Source organism: Lissotriton helveticus, chromosome 1_1, assembly GCF_964261635.1.
Source record: "Lissotriton helveticus chromosome 1_1, aLisHel1.1, whole genome shotgun sequence".
NCBI classification, from domain to species: domain Eukaryota; kingdom Metazoa; phylum Chordata; class Amphibia; order Caudata; family Salamandridae; genus Lissotriton; species Lissotriton helveticus.
Window position 1 is genome coordinate 890,756,463 of NC_136057.1, and position 27,456 is coordinate 890,783,918.

Genomic DNA, 27,456 nt, shown 5'->3' on the forward strand with positions numbered 1-27,456 from the left:
GTTGAACAGAATTTAATAATCAATGTTTAAAGAGGATAAGTTTAATACAAATATCAATTGCTTAGAAATATTTACTTAACTTCTGGGATCAACCTCTGCCAGAAGAAACAATTAGATAAAATAAAGGCCTCTGCATATTTAATTATTAAGGTCTAATGAGTCTTCCTATGTCAATGGGCAGAAGGAGTACTCTACCAGTATAAAGGTGTAAAAGACTCCCTTGTTACTGCATGGAATATGGTGCCTCTCTGAGATGTGCCTCACCATTTAAGAGTGGTAGAGCGTAAGGTATGAATGCCTAGGCTACATGTGAGAAGCAGAATTTTCATTAAAGTAATTCGGTTAGAAAAGGACAAAATAAATATAACTTATGAAGCCTATATCCAGTTGTTCATCTGTGGTACCAATTAGGAGTGACAACTTGTGTGCTTCCTACTTTAAGAGCTGTTTTATCATTTGGAGAATGTAAACATCATTTTGGGCTTATTGTGCAAGTAGCTTTGGATAAACTTATTTAACTAAGGAATTCATCCTGGAATACCGGGCCAAGACGAACCTGAAGCCATCTAAGAAGGAACACACACCAACAAAGCTAATTAACAGATTTAGCATACTGTAAAAACAGATAATTTAACAAATTTAAACCAATTCCTCCTACAGAAAAAAAATAAGATCTTCAAAGTTGTATTCAAACGCTTATACTCCGTTTGTTTTCTCTTTATTGCGAGTACAATACTGCAAATTTAAATGCATACTTTTATGCAAGGCAGACTCAGAATGTAAAGGGCTGCAATGTTTTATTTATATTCATCTCCTTCAGTGATATTTGTTACTATTTATGGCATTTAAAAAAAAAACTAGTTTCACTTTGTTACTTATTGTATTTAAATACTGTTATTATCAGTGTTAATATCCTGACCTCTTAGAATGCACAGCATTTTTTGTTATGAATAAACTACTTCAAAAGAAGAAACCTTGTATTAAAATGATGTTTCTTAGGATATGGTTTAAGGAACATCGAATGCAACTTTGTTTAGTGAAACATCTTGTCAAAATCTCAAAAAAAGTAACTGTCATCCGCTTTTGTATAAGATCCCATAATGAGGGAATATTATAATAACTGGTATAAAATGTATAATTATTTGCATGCTTATACATTTTGTGTTTTTTTTTATTTCATTGTTACTTCAAATGTAAGATTAATAGTGCCATGAACTTTCGAAGGCTTTTAGAGCATGTCTGAGGACAAATGACAGTGTATCTTATTGAATGTCCTTGTTGTGAACCTAGTATACCTTTACTTTTTTGAGTGGTTGCGGATGAGCCGCTCTGGCACTAAATGCAAGAGAAGTGGCATTTTCAGGTCCCTTCCACGAGCAGTGATCTGCTGGACTGATTTAAAATAGCTCAAGCTACATGGCTAAAGTGGGCTAAACTAACTGGGATATATTTGTCATATCCAAATGCGTCAACTCATTTGGATATGACTAGTTGATTATGGGTTTGAGAGAACTGGAGGGTGACATGTAGCCTGAGTAGCAGCATGCTGGGAGGGCCTACAGTTGCTTGGTCTCTGGGCTTCCGATTTATGGACAACTAGGGGGTCCCTGCTGAACAGTACACATTGATTAAATGGCTGTGCAATGTGCCACAGCAGCATGCTATGGATGTTATGTCGGAGGTACGAGTCATGTTAGTCTTCTGTGGTGTTTCTCAGGTTTTGGGCACACTTGAGATTGGGACTTTACTGTTGATTGCAGAAAGCAGCACTAGCGGCTTTACTGTAACGGATTGCTAAAGGCTAACAGAAGATGTCAGAGCTGCACTCTGCCTCTGAACCTTGCTGGAGGTGAACCCAACTCCTGTCTAGAGAATTCAAGTCTAATCTTGGACTTTGTGGTGTCAGGGCAGCACTGGAAGCGATTCGATCCCTCTGCGAGACATACTAAATATATATCATCTACACTACAGTATATTATTTTTACTATGTTGTGGCACTTCATACCAGTTCATCAGTATGATGAATGCGATCAATGTGTTCCTACACTCCAATAACATCTCCTTTAACCAAGAGGTTCTAACTGCTTCCACATTGGAGGCTGCACAGATTACAACCTTGTCGCAAACTAGCAAGAGCATGGGCCAGTCAAAGGGGAGGGTTTTGAAGGACTGCGTGGTTAGCAGAGGGAGGTAGAGAGAGGATCACAGAAAGTGATTGATCGTGACGGACAATGGCAAGGGAAAGAGTTAGTTTGGGAGTCTAAGTTACTGAGGGCCTACCGTCACTGATATGGCTAGGAAGGCGGGACAAACAATGGCTGACCACATTTAAAAGGCATATAATGGTTATGCAACAGTGATGGGCCTACCCACTCTGATGTTCGGGGGGCCTCCCCCCACTAGTCTCTGCTGCAGTTTGTTGAGCAGGCTGTGACCTCTCATGCCAGGGTACCCCAGCCAGACTGTGTCTGGTAGAACACATGCTTCCAAGTCCTGTGATCCACCTATTGTGCCAACCTGCCGACGCACGAGTCGGCGATCACCCACACCTAGAACCCTGGCGAAATAAATGGATATGAATTTCCACACACTATTTAATGATGTTACACATAACATATGGCAAACTCTAGTGAAAAACCATATGACACTGCACAATATACATAAACAAAGTGATGACACTTCTGAGCATATCCTTCTGTTTGTGTCTAGCCATCCCCTCTGAGCCCGTTCAACTCCTCGAGCTTACGTGAGTCCCAGTGTCCCACCTTTTAAAAAATATATATTTTTAAAACAGTGCGTTACTTTGTCATGCAAAAACATAAAATAGTTTAAGCACAGTAGTTCGTTAACAGAAATCAGTAGAATTATAGCACTGATACAGGTGCATCTCTGTCCATCAATCATAACACGGGTCGCCAGCAAGTACAGTAGTCTCAAAGCATCATTCCGAATCAGAGCTAGAACTATCATTATCAGAAGGTGGGTCATAAATGTTCCCCCTATACTTATTCCATGCCCCCCAAATCCTATTCCATTTCTTGGGACAACCTCTTTTGCAAAATACTGCCTGCTCTGAAATCATCGCAGCGTCCATATCGTGCTTACAAGCCGATATTGTTGGTGACACCGTTTGACCCCATTTCTGCTCTATATTTCTTTTTGCCACCATCATGCCAAGTGTCATCCAGCTCTGCCCACAGCGTGTGAGGTCATTGGGTTCCCATATATTTAAAAGGCAACGCCTGGGGTCAGGCAGTATGGAAAGTTCCTCTGATTGAGACATGGTGCGCATCACCTGGACCCAGTAGTGTGCAATTCGTGGGCAATCACATATTGTGTGGTAGAAGTTCCCCACTTCCCCGCATCCCCGCAGGCAGTATGGGTGTGCAATCCGTTTCATCTTATGCAATGTGTCTCTAGTGTAGTATGATCTGTGTAGTATGCGGAGTTGCACCAAGCGGAGACGTGATGAGATGCCCACTTCCTTCGGAGACGCAATCGCCTCCTGCCACTCCGAGTCATCAATGTCTCCACAGTCGTGCGACCATTTCTCCCGCAAGGCCTCCAGAGGGTCAGGTAAATTGTTTACGAGTTTACGATACGTCAGTGATGTCGCCTTTGACGGCATATAGTCAGTGAGTAGTCTGTCCTCGAGCGGGGACGCCTCTGGGATGATCTTTTCGGGTGTCAGTGCCGTCGTCAATGCATGACGTATCTGCATATACCGGAAACGCTCTGTTGGCGCCAGATCATATTGCTGTCACAGTGTCTCAAAGGGCAGCACGTGTCCCTTCTGCCAAAGATCGCCAATGGTCGAGAGGCCTATATCATCCCAGCGGTCAAAGCCTTTGGAGTGTCTGTGTTTCCCCAGCTGCTTTGTGTCCCACAACGGAGTTAAACTGTGTTAATACTCCCTGCCATTTCAGTCAGTGCCGCGTGCCATATAGTGAAGTGTGTGTTGTAGTGGGCCAAACTTCGTGGCGACTAGGGATTTATAATAAAGGGGGGCCAGCATACCAGAGAACCCCAATTGTGTCCTGTCTGCTTTTAGAGCCGGTTCAGATTGTGGGAGATGAAGCCATTGGTTAATGACCTTCAACTGTGATGTCCAGTAGTAGAGGCTGATGTCTGGGAGCGCTATGCCTCCGTCGTACCAGCTTCGCGTGAGCTTGGCCTGCGCTATACGTGCGGGCTTAGGACCCCACATCAACACCGAAACATGCGCTGCAATGGTTTTCTAGTATGCGGTTGGTACGGGGTAGGGCGTGTTTTCTAAAACATAGAGGAAACGGGGTAAGGCCATCATTTTAAAAAGAGCCGCCTTTCCCAGCAGTGTCAGTGGTAGTGATTCCCAATGTCGTATGTCACGTTTGAAACGATCAAGAGGAGGCTGTAGGTTATGTGTATGGAAGTCGGCTGGGTTAGCTGTGATGTATATCCCTAGATACCTAAATCCATTATCTGAAGTCCGTAATGGGCAGGTGTCCGGCAAGCGCGGTGGGGGACCGTGCAGTATGTACATGGTGGATTTAGACCAGTTGATCGAATAGCCAGATGCTCGGCCGTATGCCTTGCAGACATCCAGAAGGGTATTAATCGAGCGCTGGGGAGAGGTGAGATATAATAGGATATCGTCTGCATATAGAGATATTCTGTCTTCCCACTCATCCGTCCAACGGAGGCCACTGATAGTAGGCTCCCATCTTATCCATTCTGCCAACGGTTCGAGGACCATGGCAAACAGCAATGGGGACAGTGGGCAACCCTGACGCGTGCCCCTGGACAGTGGAAAGTCCGCCGAGATGTGGCCGTTGGCAGCAACATGTGCCATGGGCTTTTCATACAGTAGGCGGATCCAGGAACAGAACTTCGGGCCAAAGCCAAAATGGCGTAGCACCGCAAATAACAAGGGCCAGTGGACCGTGTCAAACGCCATGTGCGCGTCTAGGGACAGTATCACCGCCGGTTCTAGTAGATAGGTCGCTCGCGCCAGTACGCCATGTACTCTCCTTAAATTGAGCGCCGGGTTCCTGCCGGGCATAAAACCAGACTGGTCTTTATGTATGAGTTTGGGTAAATGGGACGTGAGACGCAGTGCCAATAGTTTAGCGAGGATTTTAGCCTCGGCGTTGATAAGGGAAATCAGGCGGTAGGACGCACATTGGTCAGCTGGCTTCCCTGGTTTTAATATAGCTACAATAGTGGCCGTGCGTTGATCTAATGGAAGTTCCCCTGCCTCCAAGCTTCCTGTAAACATATGCAGCAAATGCGGCGCAAGCGTGTCCGCCTGTTGCTTGTACAATTCAACTGGTATACCGTTAGGCCCCAGCGCCTTACCCGTCAACTGCACCTCTTCGGTCGTTAGGTCTTCGTCCAAGGCCTGTGCCTCTTCCGCTGTCAATGTGGGCATTTTGAGGTCTTTGATGTAGGTGTATGACTCTTCCTCCGAAATCGTGGACGCAGAGGAGTACACCGTTTCCTAGTGTTGTGCTAGCATGTGTACTATTGTGCGTGGATCTCTAATAGGGTTCCCTCCCTCCAATGTCAGCTGTGCTAGCCACCTGTCCCGTCTGTCACATCTGTCCAGCCAGGCGAGTAATTTGCCCGCTTTGTCACCCACCTCGTAAATTATGTGTCGTGTAGTGGACAGTTGTAATTTGACTCCCTCTGTGAGGTGTGTTCTGTGGCGATGTTGTGCTAACTGTAAGCTGTGTGCCGTAGTGGGGTTTGGGTCAGTCGCGTGCTGTGTCTCTGCTTCAGCCACTGCCGTTTCCAGGGCTAGCAGTTCCGCTTGCCCCGCACGCTTAACCGCTATAATGGAGGCAATTGTCTGCCCTCTAACCACTGTCTTGTAGGCCTCCCACAGAGTGAGAGAGGAGGACACGGAGCCCGTGTTGTCCCGGAAGTAATGTTTCGTCCCCACCTTTAGCTCTTTCTTGATCTTAGGATTGTGGAGGTAGGCAGTGCGGATTGGATAGGTCCGACGCCGTTCGGGCTGGTGGTGTGCATAGGTTATCATCAGGGGAGAATGATCTAAAATACCCCGTGGTCGGATTTCTACCTTGACAACAGTGCCAGGGCCACCCACTGAGCCCAGAAAATAATCAAGTCTGGTGAGACTATTATGGACGCTGGAGTGGTAGGTGAACTGGCGTTCCAGGGGATTGTACTTCCTCCAAAGGTCCTCTAGTCCCATAGCCGTCAGGAAGCCCCCCCAACCGTGATGTACCAGCTACAGCTAGCTTCGGAGGGACTCTGTCCATCGAGCTATCAGCCACCAAATTGAAATCCCCCCAAGAAGCAAGTCGCCCTCAGGGAGCCCCAGCAGGAAAGCGCTAAGGTCTGATAGTGCCGTCGCCTGTAAGGCAGGTGGAATGTAGACTGAGACAATATTGAAGGGTTTCCCCTCCCACTGTGCATGTATTGCAGCAAATCTACCCGCAGTGTCAGACTTAACAGACCTTATGAGTAAAGGGAATTGTTTTTTTACTAGGACTTCAACTCCCCTAGATCCGGAGGTGAATTCGGAGTGGGCCACCATCTGAAAACCTCACCTGTCCATTGCCTACGTGGCCGTGCCAGTGAGGTGCGTCTCCTGTAGGAGTACCACTGCCGCACCCTCCCTTTTAATGCATTTCAAGACCAGACCTCCTTTGATTTTGTCACCTAGGCCTCGGACATTCCATGTGAGTATAGGTAGGGACGGGGTTATTCCAGCCGAGCCGTCCTGTAGAACAGCGTATGTGTCAACCCCCATCATCAGATTTCGAGTCCTCGGGGCCCCTGTGGATCAGTGTGTTAAAGAGGTAACAGTCAGTTTCTGTGAACCAAAACACCGTGCCGTTCAGTTTAGATCTGAGCATCGCAAGAACATGAAACATAAAAAACAACAAACATACCCCCCTCCATCTCCCCTCCCTGACTCCCTGCCGTGCGGACTCGAAACTGCCCGCCACCCCAACTCAGCAGAGTGCTCATGATCCCTGTCAAAAAACAACGTTGCCTACAAGAGCATAGGGGGTGAAAGTCCAAGGGGGACCAGATAGATCCAGAACAGTTCCAGAGTTCCAGCTCATCGTTAAAGGTCTCAGTAGCAAGTAAGGGAGGTGAATCCCAACCGGTAAAGTTCGGTCTCACAGGACACAGTTCACAGAGGAAAAAGAGAAGTACTTCCCTTGAGGTAGCAGAAGTCATTCCCCAGAGTCTGCGGTCGGGTTGGCCTCATCCTTCTCCTCTTGCCCGGTTATGTCAGCCTCATCGGTCTGTCCTTGTCGTTTGCGCCTCCCGTTCCGTCTGCCAGAGCCCTCCGCCGGACGCCACCCCTCGAGCCAGTCGTGTGCCTCCTCCGGAGTATCAAAAAAACAGGTTTTTTTTATCAGCCACCACTCTGAGGCGTGCCGGGAAGAGCATGGAATAGGGCAATTCGCGAGATCTCAGTGGCTTTTTCACCTCAATGAAACTCCTGCGTCGCGCTGCCACCGCTGTCGTGTAGTCTGGGAAAATTGAAACTTCGGAATTTTGAATCCGTATGGGTGGTGCGACCCTCGCTGTCTGTAGAATGGCGTCGCGATCTCTGAAATTGAATATGTGCGCTATAACAGGTCTCAGTCGCACCCCGCGGCGCGGGCGCCCCCCTGGTGCCCTGTGAGCCCGCTCCACCGAGAAAAAATTGGAGAGGCCTTTTGGTTGCAGTGTGTTTCTCACAAGGTCCTCTACATAAAGGTCCATGGCAGGCCCCCCCTTCCGATTCTGGAAGGCCAATTATGCGAATATTGTTGCGCCGAGAGTGCCCTTCTTGTTCGTCCATCTTGTCTGTCAGCAATTTGTTGTCTTCCTCTAATTGCGTCACGGGTTTAAGCAGCGACGCAGTGTCCGAGGTGAGTGTCGTCGTGACCTGTTCCACCGCAGTGACCCTAGACGACATTTTTTGTAAGTCTGCCCGCAGAAGTGTGACATCTGTCGAAATCGCGCCCACCATGGTCTGTACCTGATGTAGGGCCGCCATGATGTCTTCCAACGTTACTGCAGGGACAGTGCCGCCCTCCGCACCCTTTGCCCTTGCCCTCTTTTGCTCCGTCAGTGGGGGAAAGTCTTTGGCGTAAGCAAATTGATCAAGTTTACTCTGCTGAGCCCCACGAGTACCTCTGCCGCTCATTGTGAGAGGATTGAGGAGTACCCCTTCGGGTCACACTGGGGAAGTCCAGCGGGCGCGTAGTTGGCGGGTCTGCACCGTCGGCCGAATGAAAGGCAGCCAGACCCGGGACAGAGAGCGCTTAGTGATTGTTGCCAAGCTGCGTGTCGATCCTCGCGCTGCCCCGTCCACCGCACACGTCGTCAATGTGGTGCGAGGGTGTGCAGGACCCAGGCACGAGTAGCATCCACCCAGTCACCACGCCGTTGGTTCTACAGGGGGGGCCCAGAGTCTAGTATCACGCCACACTCCGGTGGGCCGCCGCCTCCAGCACCGGGGCTGCCGCGCCCCAACAGGCGGCAGAAGAGCAGGAGCGTGTTCGGAGCCGGTGAGTCACAGAGGGGTGTGAAGGGTGTGAGTCCGGGCTGCGGCAGGTCTCGGCACCAGCAGCGGACCTTCAGGTTCCCGGTCTCTACAGGTTAGGAGTGCGGCGGGAAGGCAACAGCAATTTATCCCGTCAGCGCGTTGGGGGCAAAGCCGGGCGGGGGGAGGGCAGTCACACCACTCACCAGCCGCCTCAGCTGTGCTCCGTAGTGCGGCGCGCCGGTAGTCGATGGCGTTCAACCGGCGGTCGTCTCAAATCTAGGCTGGTGCTTGCAACGTGATTGTAGGCCTCAAACTCGCACTCGATGCAGCTCTGGGCTCCGAAGGCTCTGAGAGCTCGGAGCAAGGTAGATGTGTGCCGGTTCACTTCTGCCACAGGAATTTTGAGCTTGGGGCTATGCTGGAGCAGGATAACTGGCCGGATATTTATGGGTAGTCGGTCTCACCCTCGGAGCCTCACTAGGTCGCGGCCATCTTGGTTAGCCGCCAGCTACGCCCCCCCGTGTCCCACCTTTTTAATGTGCTCCGGAAAGAGGCGAACCTTGAAAGCCGCGGTGGCTGCCCCAATTCTAAAAGAATGACTAGAAAACTTGTCTGGGTGAGCATGTCCTGACAACACCAAGAAAGTCATCATAATCCGGTACACCTGGAATTTTGTGAGTGGCACCAGATCAGCATGGATTAAAAAATTCCTGCTGAGTTCGGGAGGATGGCTAAATATTCGCTGACCAGCGCAACTGGGCAGTACCTTTTGTCCCCCAAAGGCTGTAACACTACTTCTGTCCCTCGCCCCGCCTGGTCAGTTTTGGATCTTCTGACATGTATCTTTAGAGAGTTACTTGTCAACTTGACATCCTGGCTACATAAAGCGTCATCAGACCCATCCTTTTTGGATCTAGATACCAATTTGCTAATTCTAAACGACCCAAAAAATGCCAGGCTGAATGCCGCTGCAAAGCGACTGGCCTCGAAGGGGGAATTTGTGGCCTTGTTAACCGCCTCTATCATGCCTTGTAGTGTGTTGAATTCGATAGGTGCCCTTGTGTCTGGTACCTTGATCTTCTGTAGCCCAAACCTTTGAGATCAGCCCGAATGAGGAAGGTTTTGGCTGGATACTGCAACCCCATAAGTTTTGCATTGTGACTCACAGTTGCCAAGTGGCTTGGACCCAAGAATAGCTCTTCCCCTGTTCTTTTGCCCACAGTCCAAATAATTGAACCCTGTGCTCCAGCGGAGTCTAACCCTGACCCTAAGCCCCAGAGACTTTAAAAAAAGTGGAAACATAGGAGTTATATCACCTCCTGGTCCCCGGTGGAAGGGAAAGTTCCCCCAGTTTCTTTAAGCGCTGTTCCACCGGAGAATATACCAGAGGTGTGCAGGGAAGGCGGTCATCTCTGCTCTCACTCGTGGCCAGGCCTCCCAGAAATGGAGCCACTAAAAACGAGAGTCTGTCAGCTGCCACGTTCTTGACTCCCTGAATGTGTCTCACCCTGAACTCAACATTGTTGTGCAGACAAGCTCTCACTAACTCCCTTAGTAAACAAAGAACCAGGGGCACTTGTCAGCTTGTCCATTTATGGCCTGCACCACTGCCATGTTGTCCGACAAGGAATCAATCAATCAATCAATCAATCAATCAGAGCATTTGTATAGCGCACTACTCACCCGGAGGGTCTCAAGGCGCTGGGGGGGGGGGGGGTTCGCTACTGCTCGAATAGCCAGGTCTTGAGCTGCTTCCTGAAGGCGAGGTGGTCCTGGGTCAGGCGGAGGTGGGTCGGAAGGGAGTTCCAAGTCTTGGCGGCCAGGTAGGAGAAGGACCTTCCTCCTGTGGTGGCTCTTCGGATGCGGGGGACGGCGGCGAGGGCGTGGCTGGTCGATCGAAGCTGGCGCGTGGGAGCGTAGAAGTTGAGGCGGCTGTTGAGGTATCCTGGTCCTTGGTTGTGTAAGGCTTTGTGTGCGTGGGACCAGGACTCTCTTGGATGCTAAAGCCTCAGACCATAAGTGCAGGGCTGCCACTATCGGAAACAGCTTAAGTACAATGACAATCGCTGTGATCTTCCTACGCCAGGTATTTGGCCACTTTTACGCACACCACTCACTCCCCATTCCTACAAAGTTGAGGGTCACAGCTCAAACAGCATCTACATAGTGAGCAGAAATGTCAGACTGCCACTGGTGAGTGTTCCCTCAGTGACTTACGAGCAAATCAAGTGATACCTGCAGAGGAGAGGGTTTGGGGAGAAGGTGAAAGCCAATAGACATCTATTTTGTTTTAGATGAAGGATTGTGGGCGGGCCAGTGTTTACAGATGGTTGGGAGGAGTACATCAAAAGCTCAAAGGTGAAAGTTTTTTACCTAAGGGGTAGCTAAAGCAATGAATCCCTACAAAACTTCGGCATTGAGACTTGTTTAATAATTTATTGTAATTTATCAACTAATGTAATGTTGTAGGGTAACATGTCTACCGTGCTCACATTTATTTGAGGTCTGTTTCCATTCTTTTGATTTCGTAAATATTTGTGGTGGTGTGATTAACTGACAATGGTTATTAGCATTCCTGTTTCTTTCAACTGCAATGTGACAGATTTTTAGCTGTGAAAGGAATTCTTCCACACAGAGACTATAACAGAATATGCATGAAGGATTACAGCTTCACATGGAACACAAGTTTAGTTGATTTGTAGCTATGATGTACCTAGAATGAAAGTCAACAAGTGATGGCAGGAGGTGCACAATTCTAGTCGGTGCTGAGCGCATGATGCTACTTTAGCATACCAATTATGCACTGCTTTACCCAAACTTAGAGCTATAATCAGTCAAAAAATGGAAAGCTCATACCAACAGCCTGATGGATACAACAAAAAACAGGACAAACTGCAGCAAAGTGTAGGGAATAATTTTTGTGTCATTTGAGCATAGGACAGATCTTAAGACTTATCAGTAGGAAAAAGGTGGAACTTCATTTTTCCACCATCAAATCTGGTGCTAACAAGTGGTGATCTGTAGAAAAGTGACAGAAACTTCAATTAAATGATACTCTGTTTACTGTACAAGAACGAAAACGCCTCCCTAAAAACGTACATATAAAACAATTTTACTTAAAATATGTAACGTGCAATATTAAGTTACAATTCCTCTTCATAAACTGATAAAATGTTTGTTTACCTTCTCCACTGTGGTGACCGGTGTCAAAGTAATTTGCCTCACTTGCCCAATGTTTTCCTATTGAGAGAAACAAGGATGATAAGCTATCTGAATTGACGTTTCTTTACAAACAAGCAAGCACAACACAATTAGTGTAGTGGCTAACCAGCATTAGCATCAATTACTGACTGTTCAAAAGTTGCTTATATTTAATCACAGAACTCCCCATTGAAGTCCTAAGCACTGAATAGCCAGCCCATGCACAACATCACGGTATAAAATAAATAAATTGAACAATTTATAAAATACAATTAAAAAAAAGATATCTTTGGTAGCCTACCTGGAAGATAGATTGGGTAAAGGCTATTTAAAATGACAAAAAACTATTCCAGAAAGATTTTTTGAAGGCATAATGAAAGAAAAGAGTGATAATATAATGGCCTAGACTGCAGTCTTGAGATTTTAATGAAGCACACTCCAGTAGGATCTCATCATGCCCCAGTTCCTTTTGTAGGATCCGGCCTGGAATGCAATTAAATTACTCCTCCTATATCCCCAGACTAAGGAGGAGTGTTTATAATTTCAATGCAGAGTTCACTTTAGTAGAACTGGGATTACTGGTTAGCAAATTTCCCTTCTCCTTGACCTTGAGGGAGATAAAATGATTACAATAGCCATATTCTAATAAACAGGTTATAATGTGTTACCGATAGAGATACTTCATTTCCCCCCAAAACTGTATGTATATGGAAATTGTGTAGTGCAAAACTATCCAAAAGGCAGCGGAGCATTGCACAGGGTCAAAAACAAGTATACATAGAGGTGGCTGGGCTGTGGACTGTTAATGCATTATAAGGTAGTGTTCATTTAAAAGGAGAGTCAAACTATTTCCTAAATGGGAGCAGTGTTGGGGAGGTCTTGATGAATATTGGGATGTTGTTCCAGATCCTGAATGCCTTGTTTTTTTCTTTTTTATATTCTCTTAGTTTGCAGTCTAATGGTGTCCTCGTTGTGCCAAGAACGACCAGAGATGGTGAGTGTTTCAATAAGATAAGTGGGGTTGCTGGCAGTCACAGCTTTGTAAATCTTGCCGCTGGTTTTGAAAATGGTATGAACCAGGAAGGGGAGTCAATGGAGTGCTATCACAATGGAGGTGATGTGATCATATTTCCTCAGGCACTTGATAAAATGTGCAGCGGCATGTAAGATGCCCTTAAGGGGTGCCAGTGTGGCATCAGGGAGGCCAGGGAGCATGGCGTTACCATCAACCAACTGTGAGAGTATGAGGGCTTCAACAGCAGCCCTGAAGTCACTGTCTAAAATAAACGGTTTCATTTACTTTAGGAGAGAGCTGGTACCAGGCCAACTGTTGCTTTGAGAAAGTATTTCTTCAGGGTGGTTTTGGAAGTGAATCCAAGTAATGTGGCATCGTGTGAAAGTTATAGTTCAAAGCTGTCAAAGTTCAATTGTAAGAACTTTACACAGGAGCAGTGGTAAATTCCTATGATTCAAGATACTATGGTGCCAATTGTCATGAAGATGTTAATAGTCAGATGATCAATCTATCAGAAAAGGGCACATAAGAGCATATGAAATAATGAAAAAAAAAATTAAAAAAATATTCCAGTATTACTATTGGAGGACGAGTAAGTACATCAAGTTAATAATTGGATACTAAACATTCTGCAATTGTTTGTGCGTCTTAAATGGCCTTGCAGAATAGGATATCTCCATCACATTGATAACGATCTCTGCCCGCTATTTTCTCACATTGGGTGGTTAAACAAGCCATGATCTGGTAATACATAATCTTGCTGAAACTACTATAAAATATACAATTTCTATAAACCCATCCAGAATCTCGGAAGGGTTGGGGGCAGAGGTTTAAAATGATCAGCTTAGGATTTAGAAAAAGTTTAAAATCTATTAGTGCATTTACTTCTCTTAAGACCTGTTGAATGAATGAATGAAAATATTTGTAAAGCGCACTGCTGCGGAGGCGTCCTGGCGCTAGGGAAAAACTGAACAGATCACAGCGCAATCGTAGGTTATTATTGAGTAAAAAGCCAAGTTTTAATTTCCCTGCGGAACGTCCTTCTGTTCAATTCCTTTCTCAAATGAATAGGAGTTGAATTCCATAATTTAGAGGCAAGAAAGGAGAAACGTTTTCCTCCCCATCTTACTTTCTTTATCTTGGGAAGTTTAACCAACCCAAGCGTGGCTGATCTTAACTCACGTGCAGGTGTGTACCGGGGAAACAAGGACTGCACCTGTTCCCACCACCTTTGTATTTCACTGCAATTGACCTAATAAATAGACTGTATGAGTCTACAGTAGAGCATCAAAAACAGTTACTACAACAACCCCAAGTACACAGTCTCTTTGGCGTATAATAGAGCTCCTGTAACACATTATACTGATGCCTTTTGAGACAGGTAACATCAAGGACCTCTTGTTCCGGGGAAACACTAAAGTGAGTATCCTTAACACGAACAAAATTGCCATATGAACGGAGTTCAGGAAGATTTCACCTTGCAAAAGAATCCAAGAGGAATCCAAAGTGGTAAGGCTCAAAAAAGATAAAGGAACACTGGCAGGATAATTATCTTTATGTGATTAAATCTGTAAATCAAGCCAAGCCCGAGCTGGTTCCATAGATGCATTCTAAAAATAGTAGTTCGAGAGTAGTGGCAGTCACAATTCTTCTTTGCCATTTGTTCAACCTGCATTGATATGTTTACATTAAGATAAGTTGCTGATAAAACCTAAGTTGATGATAAAACCTAGTGTATGTTATGTTCCGAGTGCTCATTAAACAATATTTCAGTTGTGTTTGATTTAGTAAATATCCTGGCACTTAATTTAAGGTCTGCGTTTCTAGTTAGACTGCATACACAGCAGTCAACGGGTCAGATGATAGATAGTGGTCTCATTAGCATACATGAGTAACAGAAAGAGTGAATAGTGGGAGGTTTTATCGATTTATTTTTTAGGATTCACAGAATGGGTAAAGGGCAAACAGCTGAACCTGGAGGAGAATTGGGGGAGGGGTATAGTGTGTGTCCCCTATCAAATTTAGAGTACAGTTGTCTCATACATGCACTGTTTGAAAAGGTCACCATATAAGATTCTGACCAGATTTAGTAAATTAGAACCAAAATAAAAGTTTTCTAAGGTTGCCCAGATAAATTGACAAGAGACCCTGCAGAATGCATTCTTTGCTTGCAAACAAATCATATCTTCTGTTATTGCTAGTTACGCTCCTATTTCAAAGACTGCCGTTGCCTGGTTTTGTATACTCTGTAGTGCCCACAAGAGGGATAAAGCCATGTTACAGGAGTTTGACCAAGTCACTGATCATTGCAGCCTATCATACAGATAGTATATTTGAATAACCTGTGAGTTGCAAATGATTAGTAAAATTGATCGATATGAGCTACACAGTTAAGAATCTTTTTTTTCACAAAACATAGCTGTGAAGCTTCCTTACAGGAATAAGGCATACCCCTCTACTGTCAAAGGAAGTAAATAGTTATACATAACAGGACCAAGTATATGGGGAAATGTTTTGTACAACTCTATTAGGAGAGAGTCTAGGCCTGTGGTTTTACCTGGAGGCATGCTGATTGATGCCTTGCCTAATTCAGGTAGTGAAAAAACACCTTCTAACATGGATCTCCGAGAGTCTGTTATTTAATCCAGGTTTGTAGATTAATGCAAGTTTATAGATTAATGCAGGTTTGTAGACCATAAGTAGTTCTCAATTTGTTCTTGTGAAGGCTTCCAATTACCATGGTACAACAGAGTAGTTATGTATTGAAAATCTGTAGCACTGCTTCCTTAACTAACAGTTTCACCGTGTGAATTTAGGATAGTCTTTATAAATGTTTCACTAAGCATTCCCTAGTTTGAAGTGCAAGCAACTGTAAAACATTCTCTCGGTTTTTAAACCAATGACTGTTGCCACTGGACCTCTTTTCTGGCATTATCCCAAAGATGCTTTTTAACCAACATTGTTAGAGCAGTTAGCATATAAACTTGCTTTCTGCTAGCTTAATTTCTGTACAGAAACTATCCTGACATGCTCTATTTCTAAACCCAGCAAACACCTCCTCAATAACTTTCTTTTCTGAGCGTCTCTACCGATCCAGATAGTATGACTGCCAGTAGCCCCCTCGTGCAACTCCCCAACAACTGCTTTTAGTGTGACCAAGAGAGGAGAGGCAGAGCCTTCGTTATCGTTGATAAAATCTTGCATGGATTTGTTGTGTGCTGAATGCAGGCTGAGCCAAGTAAAAGATTGCAATCATATGTCCATTGTCTAAATGTGCGGACTGTGAAATATTTATACAAGATAACAAGGATTAGAGAATTACGATCCAAGATAATTAGAGAGTTTAGATTCAGAGACACACACGGAATACGATTCTATTCAACCAGAATAATGTCAGTTTTAGAGTGTTGTTTACGAGGGGCAGAATAAAAAGCAATTGGGGAAGGGTGTGGGAGGGGTTTGTGGTGGGGGTGGGATGGTTGCAGGGCGACATTCTGTGGATTTAAATTTAAAGTAATGTATCCACAAAATATTAGTGGTTTCTCCCAGGCCACTAGTTCCAAAAGTGATCTCAGGTTTGCCTGTAATAGTGTGCATAGACTGTACAGGCAGGTAGGGAGTACTCAGATTGGAAGACTCTGGCTATCACTCCGGCTACCGTGCAGATCGGTTTTGAAAGACTAGCATTGCCAGGTACTTATGTTGCTTATACAGCTAAACCTCTAGTCAGGGTTTCATGTTTTAAGGTTGTCAATATCATGAGCTCCAGATGACAAATTGTTGTAATCAAAATGAGTTGCTTGTGAGCATATAATTTCAGCGCCTAAGTAATGGCTAGCCTCTCAAATGCATCTCATTTTAGAGGCTAATCTTAACCCATTTAACTTCCACATAAGAACTCTAGCACCCATTTGCTTTGAAATTTAGCCTCCATAATAAATCATGGAGTTTGCATACTTAGAGGAACCAATTTGCTACTACCAGAAAAGGAAAATGTACTTACTTTGTAAAGCATCTGTTCACAGCATGAGGTGCTGTAGATTCACAAGCCCTCCAAATTCCTGCTATCTAGTGTTGGGTTTATACAACAACTTGTTTTGCTTTGAATAAGCTTCGAGACAGTGGATGTGTTGTGACTCCTCCTTTAATCTAAAATGTGCATATGCATAAAATCCATCCGACTGTTTTCCACTTAGTGGGTGAGTGTAGAGTAAGACTACTGTGATGTGCTGCTTGTTGCGTTGTAAGTTGTTAAAGTAGTAAAGCATGGGAAGTTAAAACGTGTACCATCATTGCTACCTTTCAGGGAGGAGGGCGCATTTGAATCTACAGCACAACACTATACGAACAGATATTTACATAGTAACACATTTGCTGTTTGTAGCATGTGTGATGGTAGATCTACACCCACTGTAAAGCAGTTTCCTCCAAAGCAGTGTCTAGGAGGCAGATGATACAGAAGTTTGAAATGATGTTTACACATTCTGTCCTACCACAACCTAATGATGGGCGAGTATGTCCACCAAGTAATAATTTGTAAAGGTGTACAGTGTTCACCAGGTCCCAGCCTTGCAGATGAACACGCTTGTATAAGTCTGAAGGGTATGTGATGGTCAGCAGCTCTAGGTGGCCCATGGTGGCGAGGGGTCAGAGTACCTTGCATAGTCATGTCGCCGAAATGTGCACTTCACACCGTTAAGTGATGTACTGGTTTTGTCACCTGTGGAAAAGGGTGCAAGAAAGACCTGCAGAGTAACAAGTTGTTGCTGTTCTACTTCTGCACAGAGCACAGAATGCTCTGCCATTAACACTAGATTTTCCCAATGACCCTCCATTGTCACCAATACCTTGTTAGACACTACTGGAGTGGGTGCAAGTATTCTGGAAAGTCGGACAATTGCTATACAGGAGGACCTCATAGCAAAGAGCTTCATCACAGTTTTTACATTTAGCGCCGAATGCACTGAAAAAGAGGCAGCAGTAGCTGAAATGCCATCACCTTCTCCTGGTTGGGATATTCATGTTCTGTGACAGTGTTTAACATTGAGCCCAGGAAAGGCTGGATCTGCTGGGAAAGGAGGTGTGACTGCTTTGCTTTTATGGTGAACCCTAAGCTGTGGAGCAGGGTTACAGCGGCTCACGTATGTGCTAGGCACTGTTGTCTACTATAGTCATGATCAGCCAGTCTTTGAGGTACAGAAGACAAGGTTGCCTCCTCTGTGAAGATGAACGCCCACCATTGATAAGCAGTTAGGGAAGACCCTGAGAGCTGTAACAGCTCTGAAGGGTAGAACTTTTAATTGGCACTGTTGTCTAATTAAAGTCAATCAAAGGAACTGGTGATGGGCGGGGTGAATGGGGCTATGCATTTAGGTGTGAATCATGAACCCCCTTTTGAAGAACCATGAAGGGGGTCATATGAAAGTGCTCTGACAGGGTGTACTGATTCAGTGGACTCAGGTCTATGATGGGGCGGAAGTAGCGGTCCTTCTTTGAGATGAAGAAGTACAGCACCTTTGCACTGTTGGTGTGAGTCCAAAAGCTGCATTTTGTTCTGTAGAAGCACCTGAACCTCTTCCTCAAGGTGAGTGAGGTGGTCTTGGCTGAGGGTGAAGTGGAGTAGTGGTTTGTTTGGGGGGTGCAGGAAGAGTGAAATTCCAAGCAGAAGACCTGCTGAGCTACTGCTAGAACCCAGTGATATGTGGAGGAAGTTCTTTAGTCTCCCACCGACAAGTGTTGTGTGATTAGGAGGGGGGAGAGTGGGCGAGTCAGTGCTTGAGAGTAGAAGCTTCTTTGCAAAATCCACACCTGCCCCTACCATTGTTTACCCTGTAATCGCAAGCAGAGTATCCTCTGCTAGCCTGGGATTTGGGTAAGGCCTGTTGTTGGTGCTGGTAGGCTGTAGTAGTCTTAATCAAGCAGATGTAAAGTGGTTGTTCAGGGTCTTCCACAGGGTTGACTATCATTGTCCCACAGATCATCCCCATTCTCGGCACCAAGAGGATAGTCATAGTGGACTCCTCCCATGAGGGCTGCCTGGGTCAGGATATGAGTGCACTGACATGTCACAAGACTGATGGTGGTGGAGAGATAAGTATGGGTCTTGTGGTCGTGATGATTGCCTTGATGGGGGGGAATTAGGGTTTGTAGCCTTGCCCTTGTGCATCTAGTACACCAGATGTCATGGTGTTCCGAAGACGAACTCCTCGAAGGTTAGCCTTCCCAATACTTAATTTGTAATATAATAAGTGCTGGTACCCAAAGCGTTGCTCAGAAGCTCACCGCTAATACATGCAAGCGCCCGGAAACTAAGGCTGCATAGTCCTAACAACAACTTGGGCCTTTCCAGTCCACTGCCAAACACTGCCTGTCCCATCATCTCTTTTGCTGATTTCAGCTTTCATACTTGGATACATTTGTTCTGTCTTTCTCCTCCTCCTTTCCTGTGTGAGGGTTTTTCCCTCACCAACACTCAGAAAATGTCGGACAAGGAAAAATAAGTGATGGTCCACAAACATGAGTGGCGGTGGCCCTCACCGACAATCACAGGCTCAAATTAAGCACAGGCCTTCAATTGTTAAGAATCAGAACAGTACGGTTGACTGCTTTCCTGGGTGTGGTCTAGCAGGAATCTTGCCAGCTCTTGGCTGTATGTGGCTCCTCTGCCAGTTTTTCCAGGATGTGCGCCTCGGCTTGCTCTGACGTCAGAGGGGCCCTTCACTGTCTGCTTAGCAAGGGTGGTAGTGCGATCTTGCCTGCTGTTGAGTCCAGTGAGGGGTTTGAATCTTCTGATGGAAAAATCACCAGTCATACAGTTTGCATCTCTTGTGAAATTCTTTCCTCTTTCCCAGACCAACAGCTCTGAGTTTGTTCATTTTAGTTTTCATCCTGGAAATCTTGTCCACGTGCATACCAAACAGGGTGTTACCCGAGAACGGCAAGTTTGTGATTCTATGCTGAGCCTCTGGTTTTAATCCAGTGAATAGTAGCCAGGAAGCCCTCCTTGCACAGATGCCAAGCGAGTCACCCTGAGCAGCAAGGTCTAATGCATCTGCTGCTGCACATCTGGTTGGATACTAGATGTTATAACGGTTATCCTTAGTGGTCTTCCCCCAAATGTTTTGCTTTTTGCCTCCATGTTTTGCTAAATCTTGTTGTTGGCCTTAGAGCTCTGAGCACTTTACCAGTGCTGACAGTGTTAAAGTGCATGCGCTCCTTCCCTAAATGTCTGTAATTGATGTATGCATGACTGGCATATATATGTTTGTTGGGTATCACCCTATTGAATACGTTGCCACCTTTGATTTAGGGATATGCATAACTCCAAACTTGCGCTGGTCCGCTCACCTTGAGAAAGCACATCTCTCACCTATTCAGCAAACTTCCCACATAACCAAGATCCACAAAAGAACTGTGCCAGCACAAGAAATGCATAGTACCAAAGCCCTAGACTCAGTCATCTATGGAGCAGAATTGTGGGGTAGAGGGAATATGGATTGCCTTTCTGTGACTGAACAACGCTTGTAATCTTACAGAATACTCCCCTTTGATTCCAATGTTCCTTGACCTGGCCCAAAGAAAGATGGTCTATAATATGAAGTGTAGTCTCTTAATGTTTTGGCATCGATTGTGGTCTACTGAGCGCTTGCTCTATACCGAGTGGGACTGTTGGACCTCATGGTATCTCCTAGTGTTAGCAAAATCTCTTGGTTTGTTCCCTCAGGGTACTCCTGAGGAAACTGGGGTTGGAAACCTATTGTACTGACTGAGCCGAAGAAGATGTCCCAGTTCACAAGTGACAGGGTCAAAGACGTTTACTGGGAATTCATTTTAGTGGAGACTGTTTCCAATGCTAAGGGATCGCTTACTCAGCAGTTTAGTCTTTAAAGCCTTCCCCCAATTTGAAGAAACTATCGATGAGATTGTCCCGCTATTGGCGTGGACATTGCTCCTTTCATTGAGTTATTAGTCACTCCCCACCAAGGTATTTTCTAGTAGATGGCAAAGCTAAGCTCCCTTTGACGATGTGTTCAGCATGCAAAGGAGGTCCTGAATCCCAGGTACAATAATTATTTTTCTGTCCCTCGAAACTTGAGTAACATGTGGGTATTCCTGCTATGCCGGTGTATTGGTTGTAGACACTATCTGAAAGTGCTCAGATTACTTAGCACAGATACAATGAAAATTGTGGTATTTGGTTTAGCTAAATTTCTGATGGTCCTATGGATTCTTGAAGTCTATTAGTGATATACTTGGTTTAGTATTGCGTTGCTGCTTTTTTTTTTTATTCACTTGTAATTAAATTAATTTTTTACCTCTGGTACTTTTACGTATATATGTGATTATGTGCTTTTGATAGGGAATTGCCCTACAGAGTTATGCTGTACCCCAAGTTAACTGTTTATTTTTCCCAACATTGTACCCCTGATAAGCACATTGTTAAAGGTCACCAGATCATCGACTGGGGGACAATCTGCCAGGATAGGTTTTCGATAACGAAAGGAGAGTAGTCTCAAATTGAGGAGTGAAGTGGTAGACCAGGAGGGTGGATCTGATTATATATTTTTGCCTTGGATCTAGATTTATGATGCAGTAAACCTTTTGATCTGTGGGGACTGATGCGTCACATACAGGCTTCTAAGAGACCCTGAAGGAATCGAAGGAGGATCTGATGTTGTGACTGGTGAGAACCTACGAGAAGGGAGCCCCTTTAGGCAATGGTGTATGTGGGCCTGACTCTGAAGGGGAGTATATTCTTGAATACCCAGAGACAGAAGTATGAGGCATAGGTCTTCTCTGCAAACTCTCTAACCAACGTGTGAGATGTTCCACATTGACTCAGTGGGTCTAGATAGAGAAGGATGCCTTGATTCAGCCGATCTCGTTGGCACAATCAACCTCCATCGATAGCAACCTTGGTATTTTAAAGCATAAGATGGCTTGTCTTTTGACGTCGATGGGGCACGCAATGTTTACTTCTCCTTCAATGCCTGAACTGCCTCAATGTCGGCCTGCCTGACTTCGAAGGATGTCTCCTGGCTAACGACGGAGACCAAGAAAACAATATCTGTTTCGACTTTGATGAGTGTTCTTTGGCCATATATATATGTACATAAGAGGGGGAATGCCCGAGGGCTTGAAAACGCACACTACAGCAGTTGTGATTGTGAAAATCCTTTAATTATTCAGAAGCGAGCTGGCGTCTGCTCTCCAGTTTCAATTTGAATCCATTTCCCTGACGCGTTTCGGAGCTCCCCTGGCTCCTTGTTCACAGAGTTACAATGGAGGTCTGCAGCATTGCGAGCACTGGATATGCTTCCAATTTAACAAGAATACACGCCCTCTGGTGGGACTCCCAGGTGAGTGGTGATACCAGTGCATTGTGGTCCATGTGGTGCTTGTTACGATTCTTCCCTCTGGTGGGTGCCGCTTTGCTCCATACTTTGGTTGGTAATATTCTTAACCCTCCGGTTTAAATAATTAATGAAGCAAAGTGATCTCTTGAAACAGCGTAAAAAGCACCGCCCACTGGAGGGAAACACAAGCAGGCTGCTGGTTGGAACCACATGCCCCAGAATGCAATATAAAAATGAGTCACCGGAGGCGAGAATTATAAATTGAGGACATTTGGCTGTGGACACAAGCGGTATGCGAGGTGCAGGTTTACCTTTGATAAATGTCTATGTTAGACTGAAACGCGTCAGGACTGCCATGCTGTTTCAACAAACATTGAATTAAATGAACTCAGCAAGTTACGTGTGCGGCTCACCTTCTTTCTTTGCGGGAAGAATTGTGTTGATGAAATGTCGGCTTGGTCCTGCCGAGGAGCGACGCACCACCAACAAGAGCGCCACCATTGCCCGTCTTGGACCGAATGTGCTGCCCGTGAAAACGTATCAGGGTAATGAGGTGCCGCCAAAGACTGGCTTCGGTATTGGACCTGTACCAACCTTGAAAATGGGTTTGGATGCGGGGTAAAAAATGCTGCCAAAAGTTAAAAATTAATGAAGCAAAGTGATCTCTTGAAACAGCGTAAAAAGCACCGCCCACTGGAGGGAAACACAAGCAGGCTGCAGGTTGGAACCACATGCCCCAAAATGCAATATAAAAATGAGCCACCGGAGGCGAGAATTATAAATTGAGGACATTTGGCTGTGGACACAAGCGGTATGTGAGGTGCAGGCTTACCTTTGATAAAGGTCTATGTTAGACTGAAACGAGTCAGGACTGCCATGCTGTTTCAACAAACATTGAATTAAATGAACTCAGCAAGTTACGTGTGCGGCTCACCTTCTTTCTTTGCGGGGAGAATTGTGTTGATTATATATATATATATATATATATATATATATACACACACACACACCCGCAGCTGAAAGAGGCTAATATTGTCCAAATTACATTTAATATACAGTTTTGGACTCAGAAATATGCCTCTATTTAGGCTGCAGATCAATATATATAACACACACACACACACCCAGCAGCTGAAAGAGGCTAATATTGTCCAAATTACATTTAATATACAGTGTTGGACTCAGAAATATGCAAGTTGTTTTGCTTCAAAAAAGCCTTCTGAGCCAACAGGGGGTAATGACTCCTCGTCTAGTTTGCAATGTACATGGTCCTTGACTACATTGTTAGATTGGTTTCCATTTGGCAGGTGAGGATGGAGTGTAAAGGATGATGCAGCCTAGTGAGATGGCCAATGCTCATGTAATGTGGATTATTGCAAACCCCACATGTTTAGGGGGACGAGGGTGCGCACATGGAAATCTACAGCGCTAGTTGCCACAAACAGATGCTTCCAGGGTTCACTGTTTGATGGCATGTGTGACTGTAGATACACATGCTTAGCATAGACCAACACAGTTTTTCTACTAAAGCGGTGGCTAACCAATGAGGGGTGCATTTGATTGAAATAATGTGCATAGAACCGCCTGCCTACACTATCTTGTTGACGGGTCATAACATTTACACAGTAATGTTTGGTAAATGTGTGCAGTGTAGTCCATACAGTTGCTTCACATAGGTTAGTCATGGGTATATTTCCAAGAAAAGCCATAGTTACTCCTTTTTTGAGAGTAGAGTGAGCTTTTGGAAGGATGGGGAGAGCTGGGTTAGCTGTTGCATAACAGGTCAGGATGCATTTTACAATCCATCGTGAAATGCCCGATTTAGAAATTGCCCTTCCTTTGTGTGGCTTATTGAATGCAAGAAAGATTTTGTATCTTTATGAATGTTTGAGTTCTATACATACAGTATGTAAGTGCCCTTTTTACATCTAGTGTATGTAAAGTTCTTTCTGCAACTGAATCAGGTTGAGGAAAGAATACATGCAACTCAACAGCTTAGTTCAAGTGGTTTGAGAAACCGCTTTCGGAAGGAATTTTGGGTTGGTATGTATTACCACCATGTCTTTATGAAGTTGGAAGAATGGTTCTTTTAGAATTAATGCTTGAAGCTCACAGACACATCTGAAAGAAGAGACACATCTGAAAGAAGTGATTACAATGAGCAATGCAACTTTGAATGAAAGGAACTGAAGAACAAGTTACTTACCTTCGGTAACACTTTTTCTGGTGGATACTTTATCTGCCAGTGGATGCCTCACCTCTTGCATAATCCTTGCACCAGCATTCCACTGACTAGGACTTCACAATAGCATGACCCTGCTTGCGACTCAGTATGATGTCATCGGAGCCATAACCTCGTCAGCGTGTTGTCAGTTTCACCCATGTTTTCTATGGCTTCGAGGCAAACGGGTGAACCCACAACATTTAGCAAATATACACAGTATACAATATAAGCACCAATATAAAAGAAAGAAATACCAGTCATGTTCTACTCAAAATTCTTTTCAGTATAGGAAGGCAGAAAACAGGGAGGCGGGTGGGTCAGTGAGTAATTCACAGGCAGATACTGCATCCACCAGAAAAAGCGTTACCGAAGGTAAGTAACTTGTTCTTCTGATGGATACATCTGCCTGTGGATTGAATTGGGAGCAACTAGGATGAGGGTCAGAGATGTCTGCTGAAGTTTGCAAACCACAAACTGAAGCAGTGGGAGACGTAGAAAGGTTTATGCAAATATCCCTGACCAACTCATCCATTGTGCATTTCCCTTGGACTGTGGGTCCTGGAGGTGAAATTTTGACATTTTTAATTTTCTGTTGTTGCAAAGAGGTCTATGTGTGGGTGACCCCATTGTTGGAAGAATAGGAGTTTGATACCTGGGGCGCCCACCCCTGAAGTTGTTACTGTCTTCTGCTGAGATCTGCAAGTTAGTTGCACACACCCGGTTTGTACTCTGCTAGGAGGTGAATGCTGTGCCGGATAACGTCTGTAGGAAAGTGGGTTTCTGTCGCAGTCACCACCCCCACACTTTTTGCCAGATTTCTGATGTACTTAAACTTGCTGTGCCCTGCGTCCCTGCCAATCAGGGTCCCAGGGTCTATGTTCTTTACCAAAACTGTACTTTGTACCCATCAAGTAGCACCTCTCTGGCCACATGTAAGTCCCTTGTAAAAGGTACCCTGGGTACCAAGTGCACTGTAACCAGGGAAGGACTGTAAGGGTTGCAGCACATATTGTGCCATCCTTAGAGGTCCTGTACCTTAATACACACTGTCCTAGCAGGCTGTGTGTTGTGGTGCAGAGAAAAGTGAAGTTGATATGGCACACCTGTGCCATGCCTGCACCCAACTGACTATGGTATAGGTGAGACAGCCCTCTAGCTGGGTCACTATACTGTGGAAAAGTAAATTTTGTCATGTTCTGTGTCCCTACGTGTCATCCATCATATGTTATGTGTGCATGACCAATATGCATATGCATTCCCCATGTCCGACTAATGACGCAATTATAGTTGTGTCCACCTCTGGTATGTTAGTTTCCAGTCCTCGTGAATACTACGAATATCAGGCCTATGTAAAATAATGTTGCCACGTTTCTCAGTGTGCACGTTATTCCATTATAAAGTCCCCGTTTCTAGGCCTCAACAGGGCCCGGACATCAGATTCAGCTCCTGTCTCCTGAAGCCTCGCTGAGGAGCGATACAGCCCCCACCTGTATCCTCGACCTTTCACTTACTTCCTGCCTCGCAGTGCCCGGTGCAGCTTGGCTCTGCCTCTGAGTCTGCCAAAAGTATGTTATAGTCCCAGTTATCAGTTCAGTCCTCCTTCTCTGCATTCCTAAGCTACTGAACTGCATCAATAGTTTCCGTCATTGTCTAGCCTTCAGGGCTCCATGTTAAGAGAAATACTGTATTTAATGGTCATTTAATATTCTTCATCACGCACTACATGTAGAATAATGCATGGTCCAGTCTTAGAGTCAGTTAGCCTTTCCCCTCTTGACTTCTAGTTTATATCAACATGTTCTCTAAACATCAGATACTAGATAGGGTTTAGGTACATGTCGCTCCGACCCTCCAGACTTTAGTCTCTGCTCCTAGCACAGAGTTCATAGCCCCCAGCTTCTCCTAGTAATACGTCATTGCCAGTTTGCGCGCACCATCAGGTTAGAGGTCCCGGCTCCTTAGGTAGCCCCCTCCTATGTTTCCGCCCATTCATGACATATTCTGTTACGTCTGCACCACATGTCTATGTATACGCCCAGTTACACCTACTTTTACTGTTATCTTTCGCGACTGCTACGCGTCACGCCTTCTGTTCCACCCACTGCTACGCCTACTGCAATGTAATGCTATGTGTTCGCGCTATGTATATATGCTCGTGTATTGTTATCAAAAGTTGGCGCGCTCATCCCAGACCCAGCCCCAGCAGCTGCTGGGCCCTGCCATCCTATTCCCGTGCAGGTTGTCCTGTTCCTGTCCTTATGCTGTATTAAACCTGCAAAACTCCTACTACCTCGAATCTTGACTCTTATTTATTGAGCTATCTGTTATGATATATGTCTAGTCAAAAATAGGGTATTATTTATTTATTTACCACAATACAACTGGTGAGGGTACACTTGCATGAGCACTGTACCCCTACAGTGTCTATGTCCATTCTTAGACATTGTAAGTGCAGTAAAGCCATAAAGAGTATATGGTCTGGGAGTTTGTCATTACAAACTCCACAGCACCATAATGGCTTTACAGAATTCTGGGAAGGTTAGTAGCACACGTCTCAGCATAATAAACCCACACTGATGCCAGTGTGGCATTTATTATAACATGCACTCAGAGAACATCTTAGAGATGCCCCCTGAAAAGGGACCAGCCTCTGGTGGGTTCCCTGAGTGGTTAAAACCACCTGCCACCACAAGACATGTTTCTGGACCCCTGGATCGGAGCCTTTACTCCATGGGTCCAGAAACAAAGCCTTTCCTGGGCGGAGGTGGTCACACCTCCCCCTGGTCAGGGAGAGCCATCTGTGGCAGGGGAGCTTCAAAGCCTTGCCGCCTTTGTAATGCGATCCTCAGCCTCTCCTGCTAGAAAGAACAGGCCCCCTTTCTGTCTCCCCCCTTTTCAATGGGAGGACAGGCAGGAAAAATTAGAGCCGCCGAGAAGGTGTGCCCACCTCTGCCAACCCCACCCCTCAGGGTAATCTGAAAAGTAATCTAAAAAGTAATCCAAAAGTAATTTCAATTGTATTTGAATATTTTACGAACCTGTAACAAAAGACATTTATCGTCCAGCTGTTGATTAATCTATTGTGAATAGTACAATGCTATTTACCCGTACCAAGTCCTGCTTGGTTTTAAAAATAAAATACAACTAAAGAAATATTTTTAAT

At 45.2% G+C, this 27,456-nt stretch overlaps 1 protein-coding gene across 2 annotated transcripts in view; it reads right to left on the bottom strand.

Annotated features, from left to right (window-relative positions):
- Window positions 1–27,456, bottom strand: part of SCAF11 (SR-related CTD associated factor 11) — an 864,597-nt gene that overhangs the window by 102,365 nt on the left and 734,776 nt on the right. For both annotated transcript variants that reach the window (XR_013607094.1, XM_078675739.1), the window contains exon 14: window positions 11,681–11,737. Coding sequence is in view for 1 of the 2 variants with exons in the window: in XM_078675739.1 (XP_078531865.1) it covers window positions 11,681–11,737 (57 nt within the window). In the remaining variant the exon portion in view is untranslated. The remainder of the gene's footprint in view (window positions 1–11,680; window positions 11,738–27,456) is intronic.